This window comes from Amblyraja radiata, chromosome 18 (assembly GCF_010909765.2).
Source record: "Amblyraja radiata isolate CabotCenter1 chromosome 18, sAmbRad1.1.pri, whole genome shotgun sequence".
NCBI lineage: Eukaryota > Metazoa > Chordata > Chondrichthyes > Rajiformes > Rajidae > Amblyraja > Amblyraja radiata.
The window spans coordinates 43,816,709-43,824,109 of NC_045973.1; the positions used below are offsets into that span (position 1 = coordinate 43,816,709).

At 44.7% G+C, this 7,401-nt stretch overlaps 1 protein-coding gene across 1 annotated transcript; it reads left to right on the forward strand.

Annotated features, from left to right (window-relative positions):
- The first annotated feature begins 525 nt into the window (after nucleotides 1-525).
- On the forward strand, nucleotides 526-7,185 carry LOC116983464 (52 kDa repressor of the inhibitor of the protein kinase-like). Its single transcript, XM_033037253.1, has 4 exons — nucleotides 526-672; nucleotides 1,553-1,821; nucleotides 2,919-3,064; nucleotides 6,986-7,185. The coding sequence occupies exons 1-4, from the start codon at nucleotides 563-565 to the stop codon at nucleotides 6,998-7,000; spliced, it is 540 nt and encodes a 179-aa protein (XP_032893144.1). The 5' UTR covers nucleotides 526-562; the 3' UTR covers nucleotides 7,001-7,185.
- Nucleotides 7,186-7,401: the final 216 nt, after the last annotated feature.

Consider the following 7,401-nt stretch of genomic DNA (forward strand, 5'->3'; position numbering starts at 1 on the left):
ACTCCCGTGCTTCTTAAAACAGGTGTAATCTCCCCCCTGTTAGTATTAAGCCCCTATTTTCTATACGTTGGTAGGAACCAGACCCACCTACCTCCATGGTTATGGGTATTCTTCTGTTTCTTGCCGGTCCAACGAGTCTTGCACATTGTCTGACGTGGTGGTGGTGTTGGGGGGTGGCGCATTTTCCATGGGGCCTGCTCTGGGCCTTGGCCTGAAAGGCTTACGGGATTGGCATGCAGGCCCCGAGCTTTCACCATACCATGAGGTGGACCCTCCTGGTGGACGCGTTAGAGGTACTGCTGACTGGTTTTCGTGTGGTGCTCATTCCAGACCCTGCCCTCTTGCGCCGATATTTTGGACACTTCGTCCAGTTTTTGTGAGGTCAGCGTTCTTTGAGGGCAGGTTTTGTAACTTCCTGAGAAGTTGCGGAGCACTGCGAACCAAAGATCTTATAGCAGAGCAATATAGACCACTCCTCGAAAAACGCGTAGTATGACGTGTGTGATTGTCGACGCCATTTTTTGAGGCATTTTATTGGGTAAGATCTTTGTATTGGGCTGTAATGGCATCCTCATCTAAATGTTCATCTCACTGCTCTGCTATCAATTGTTCTAATCGTAAATCTAAACGACCAGAGCTGTCATTCTTTAGGTTCCCCGATAAAAAAGAAAGGTAAGAAAATATTATTATTATTTTTTGTCGATATTCTGTCGTGAAAATGTTATTTTCTGTTCTCCCATCAACGGCCATTGGGAAACTAGGTTTGTCGGTACATTAGAAAGTTATTAGACTTATTTTTAATAGATCTTTACTTACCACAATAATAAAGACAATTTTAACACTTCTGTACGTTTTTGGTTTTGTTCTTGTAAGGGATTGGTCTCCAAAATATGGCCCGCGGGACACATTAGGGCCCAGTGACAACGAGATTTTTCGAGCTCAGACTCGAGTCCGAGAACGCGGCGGCTGTTACCCGTCATATCCCTCAAATTGTCGGGACATCACAAGCAAAGATCACAAGCCCGCCGTGAAGAAGGGTGCAATCAAAGATTATACAACTCTGCTCTATCATCTTTGGGTGCAATGGTGGGCCGGGGGGTTCGGCGGCGGTGGCGGCGGCGGTTACAATCAAAGATACTAGAGTAGCTCTGCTCTATAATCTTTGGTCGGAATGGGACGGCTGAACTTTATAACATGCTATCGTTCCACCCTCCCTCTCCCCCTTCTCCCTCTCCCCCCTTCTCCCTCTCCCCTTCTCCCTCTCCCCTCTCGATCCCTCTCCCTTCTCTCGATCCCTCTCTCCCCTCTCTCCTCTCGATCCCTCTCTCCCCTCTCTTCTCTCGATGGTCTTTGTAAGAAGATTTTAATAAGCTCTTCTACATTTAAGGTAAATTGACATATTAGAGGCAAAAAGCATCGTCAATATACAGGTCTCTCCACACAACTGAAAACAATTGCACTTAAGTGATATGTCATCCATTGTGCAGGCATGTAGTTATGATCATTTTTTTTCTTATTAGTTAATCCTAAATGATATCTCCTGTAATTTCAGATGTCAACGGTGGGTCCAGAATACTCGTCGACAAGATCTCCTACACCGAACTACGGAGTACTTGTCAGCCAACTGTTGTCTTTGTTCTTTACACTTTGAACTTGCCCAGTTTTCCAACAAGCAGACCAAGAACAGGCTAAATTGGAATGCAGTTCCAACGCTCTTCGACATTCCTTACCCGCCGAAACGTCTGTCTTCCCAACGCAGGTTACTCAAGAGGACGAATGAGAACCTCCCATCCTCACCAACGCCTTTAAAACAGCAAAGAGGCAAGTAATTTTCTCCTTTTAAAAATAAATTGTATCCAAACTGATATGATTGCTAATGGTCAATATGTAATGGCATGTATGGTACTTTAATTTTCATTTGTGAAATGTTCACAAAACCATAATCACACATAAGACTACACAGTGTGGCTGGTGGAATGCGTACTAGTATTTAATTCAAGTAAGAACATCCATTTAAAACTTCCTCAAGCATAATTATTACAACATTTAAATTGATTTAATTTATAAAAAATCTACAAAAATATCAAGATCATGATTTTCTTCTGGTAGATTGAAATTGGTGCATCACATATGGTGCATCACATATATTTTTAATTATAACTAGACCAAGTGCAGACCCGTTGTGTCTGTTCCCCCAACGTGCGGTTGTGGGGGAGGCGGCATGCAGTATCACACACACTAACTATCCCCCCCCTCCCCCTCTCGCACTCACACTAATTACCCCCTTGATATTAAATTAATATGATTAATTTGCTCCTTTTACCCCATAACCACCCTATCTACTGAAGCATAGCCCCCAACTTGCAGTCACATCAAGAGAGGGGCGGGGGGCGGGCGGGGGTAGAGAGTGAGGGCAGAGAGAGAAGGGGCAGAGACAGAGAGAGAGACAGAGACACAGAGAGAGGGGCAAGAGGGATAGCGGGTGGAGAGGAGGACAAGAGGGAGGGTGGGTGAGGGGGGAAAGGTGGGGGAGATGGGAGGAGAGAGAAAGGGTGAGAGTGAGGGGGAGAGAGAGGGGGTGCTGAGAGGGGGGTGAGGTGGGGAGCGGGGAGGGTGGAGGGTAGGGGAGGGAGGGTGGGGGAGGGGAGAGAGGGGGAGAGGCGAGGGGGGTGGAGAGGAAAGGGGGATAGAGGAAAGGGGGGGGGAGAACCTCGGCACACATGCGGCGGAGGAGGGCTCTAAGCGAGACGGCCGTAGGTGGCGGCGTTCTCTCGGAAATCGCAGCACAGATGGCAAAAAACAGTCAAGAACAGACTTTCAGTAGTAGATGATGATTTATTCACATGTATATGCTTAATCTTTTTAATTAGTATGCTTGCCATTTCATTCCCCCTTTTTCTTTTTTCTTGTATTGGCAGTGCCCCACAACATACAGACAGAACATTCTTACTGCTCAGCTGCAGACAAAGTTCCGCGGGAAGAACCCAGCAGTGTCTCTACAACTCCTGAAACACCTGATCTTCAAATCACACAAAATGTAAATGACAGCAGAGCTCTGAAGAAGGAAAGACAGCGTACTTTCCGCCTCAAAAGAAAAAGTACAACTGATCAAATTATCAATGGGAAAGAATACTACAGAAAGTAAGACAATCAGTGACTTGATCAGAGGGGCTGGTGAATTTTTACAAGAACCAGCACTGTCTTTCTTTGCGTCGCAGTTGCGTAATGCGTCTGGACGTAGAAGTGCAAGAGGAAGACGATGGAGTTATTCAGACAAGGTAGTTGCCTTGTCCCTCTACCACCAGAGTCCCCGAGCATATCAGTTCTGCCAGTGCATTTTCACACATCCATCAATCTCATCACTACGTAGGTGGATGTGCAATATTGAAGTGCGGCCTGGGTTTCCCCCTAAGATCTTTGAACTTTTGAAAGACAGGGTTGCGGGGATGTCAGAGAGAGATACATTATGTGTAGTCTCCTTTGACGAAATGAGTTTACGTGCAAGCCTCTCTTACAATATTACTGAGGATTCAGTTGAGGGCTTTGAGGACTTTGGATCTCTAGGGAAGACGTCAAGGCCTGCCAACCATGCTCTTGTTTTCATGGTTAGAGGCTTGATGGGGAAATGGAAGCAACCTGTAGGTTACTTTCTTTCACGGGACTGCATAAAGGCTGACAAACTGAAAACATCACTCAATGAATGTTTACAGAAGGTTAAGGCTATTGGACTACAGCCTAAGGCCGTTGTTTGTGACCAAGGCCCAAGCAATGTTCGACTATACTCCAACTTGGGTGTGACGGAAGACCATCCTTTCTTCGTCCATGGGGGAACCAATATCTATTGCATGCATGACCCACCCCACTTGTTGAAAAACACTCGATCAAACTTGGAGAAATATGTTTTTGAGGTCAAGGGAGAGGATGGCATAAAAAACCATATCAAATGGGCACATATTTACGCATTTTATGAGCATGATTCACAGTTGCCCATTAGAAAAGCCCATAAATTAACCAGAGGCCATTTTGTTTTAAACAGCTTCTCTAAAATGAGAGTCAACAAGGCTGTGCAGGTGCTTAGCCATTCAGTAGCAGCAGGTGTCTACACCTATGCAACTCTTGGAAAGTTACCTGGGGAGGCTGTTTATACGGCAGAGTTTATTGACATGGTTGATGGACTTTTTGACTCCTTTAACAGCAGGTTTTACAAGGACGCCAAAAAGTTAAGGAGGCCTATGTCTGAAACGTCTGCACATAAGTCATTCTTTGAATCATGCTTGACTGTACTCCAAAGCCTGACAGTGCTTGGAGCTAAAAATGTGTTGTTTGTCAAGGGATGGCGGCTTGCAATTTCTTGCATTTCACAACTGTGGCAGCACATCAAGGAAAGCACAGACGCCCGTTTTATGTTCACATCCAGGATCAATCAGGATGTAGTGGAGAATTTGTTCTCCACTATTCGGCGAAAGGGCGGATTCAGAGAAAATCCATCTGCAAAGGAATTTCGATGTGCTTTTCGGATGGTTATGGTGGCTGAACTGATCAAGCCATCTGTAAGGGCAAACTGTTCCCCCGACTCAGACACATTTATCCTGACATTGCAAACACTAACAAAAAACAGAGTCAAAAAACCATCTCCATCTGTCTCTCATACAAATAAAACTAAACAGCACAATGCAGTCTGCAGCATTTCAATTGATCTCCCTGAAGAAAATACACTAGCTTACATCGCAGGTCACATCTGTCACAGGATCATTACTTCACACGAACTGTCGTCAAAATGCATCACGTGCAGAGAAGTTCTCTTACGAACTGATACCACTTTAGTTGATCCTGCACTCGTATTCATCCACCATAAAGCCTATGACACATCAACGTCTGACTTTGGCTCATTGATGGTGCCTTCGGAATACTTTCTTGGGTTCTGTGAAGTGTGCGAGCAAGTGTTCCGCACTGAATTTGATGATGTTAACATGACCAGGGATAACATTTCCCATCTAATAAACACAGCAATACATAACACACAGCAATACAAAGACATGAACTTGTGCTGCAATAGAGTCAAGGTTAGAATTGTAGCTATCTTTGTGAGTATCCACATGCACTATGGACTCAAATTCAAGAATAGAAAAATGCATGACTTGACTGTTAAAAGGAGATGTAAAAAACTTCAAAAAGTGGGACATACGTAAAGTGCATAATTTTCAAAAATTATGTATTTGAAGTCATACTATTCAAGTTCAAGTGAGTTTATTGTCATGAGTCCCTGATGGTACAATGAAATTCTTGGCTTTGCTTCAGCACAAGAGAACATAGTAGGCATTGAATACAAAACAGATCAGTGTGTCCATACACCATTATATAAATATATACACACATGAATAAATAAACTGATAAAGTGCAAATAACAGATAATGGGCTATTAATATTCAGAGTTTTGTCAGAGCCAAGTTTAATAGCATGATGGCTGTGAGGAAGTTGCTATCCCTGAACCTGGTCGTTGCAGTCATCAGGCTCCTGTACCTTCTACCTGAAGGTAGCAGGGAGATGAGTGTGTGGCCAGGATGGTGTGGGTCCTTGATGATACTGCCAGCCTTTTTGAGGCAGCTGCTGCGATAGATCCCCTCGATGAAAGGGAGGTCAGAGCCGATGATGGACTGGGCAGTGTTTACTACTTTTTGTAGTCTTCCTCTCCTGGGCGCTCAAGTTGCGTAACCAAGCCACGATGCAACCGGTCAGCATGCTCTCTACTGTGCACCTGTAGAAGTTAGAGAGAGTCCTCATTGACAAACAGACTCTCCGTAATCTTCTACGGTAGAGGCGCTGATGTGCTTTCTTAATAATTGCACCAGTGTTCTCGGACCAGGAAAGATCTTCATAGGTGTGCACACCCAGGAATTTGAAGCTCTTGACCCTTTCAACCATCGACCCGTTGATATAAACGGGACTGTGGGTCCCCATCCTACTCCTTCCAAAGTCCACAATTATTTCCTTGGGTTTGCTGGTGTTGAGGGCAAGGTTATTGTGCTGGCACCATATGTACAGTTGCTCGATCTCTCTTCTATACTCTGCCTCATCCCCATCAGTGATACGTCCCACAACAGTGGTGTCGTCAGCGAACTTGATGATGGAGTCCGGATTATGACTGGCTATGCAGTCATGAATATAGAGGGAGTACAGCAGGGGGCTGAGCACGCAGCCTTGAGGTGCTCCCGTGCTGATAGTTATCGAGTCTTGACACATTTCCACCAATACGAACAGACTGTGGTCTGAGAATGAGGAAGTTGAGGATCCAATTGCAGAGGGATGCGCAGAAACCCACTTCTGCGAGTTTGGTAACCAGCTTGGAGGGGATGATTGTATTAAATGCCGAGATGTACTCAATGAATAACAGCCTGACATATGAGTTTTTGTTGTCCAAGTGGTCCAGAGCAGAGTGGAGGGCCAGCGAGATTGCGTCCACCGTTGATCTGTTGTGGCGGTAAGCGAACTGCAGTGGCGAGCCCCCTTGATGTGGTTGCAAAGTGTTTGCCAAATTGTCTTGGCTTTTAAAGACTCTTCTGAAAATGTGTTGGCTGCTTGCAAAGTGTTGGACTAATTGGCTTGGCTCTTAAAATCGTCGCAAGAGTATGCGGATGGATAAAGCGGCAATGTGGTGCTGAGTGCGTCATTTCCGGTTCGTGGCAAGATGGCGCTGACTGCAGAAGGCACTGAGTGAAGACACCGCTGAATAATTCAAGAGAGCTGACTACTCTGTCAATGGTGAGTGTGATTGTTGGACGTTATTTAAAGCACGTATTTGCTTCAACAGCAGCAGCCTCTACAGGAGGCTTTAAACATTTGAGTGAGTCTGTGTGTGTGTGTGTGTGTGTGTGTGCGAATCTCTGTGTGTGTGTGTGTATAGATGTGTGTGAGTCTGTGTGTTTGTATATATGCGTGCTTATATAAAAGTGTGCTTCATTGAATGATGTCCTGAGATAAATTATCAGATTTTCTTGGTTAAAGTCTGACCGCTGAATCTCTCTATATTTAAATTGTCTCTTTTTTTTATCAACAACAAAGAGACATAAAGACGCAGTGAGCAGCAACAAGAGGCACAGCAAGAAAGAATTATACTCATCTTTGACATTTAAAATGTTCTTATATTTTAAGAGATTTTAAACTTTAATAAATCATTTTTCCACTTTTCATGCCTGCGTGTTCTTCATCACAATGGGAACCTAATGGGCAGGAATGGATACTCTGTGGGAGTATCTTGCTTCTGCCCAAAGATAGGATCTTCGCTTCGGCCTCTGCACTCGTATCCACAGATCCTATAGCGGAACAAACATAGAAACATAGAAAATAGATGCAGGAGGAGCCAATTTGGCCCTTCAAGCTAGCACCGCCATTCATTGTGATCGT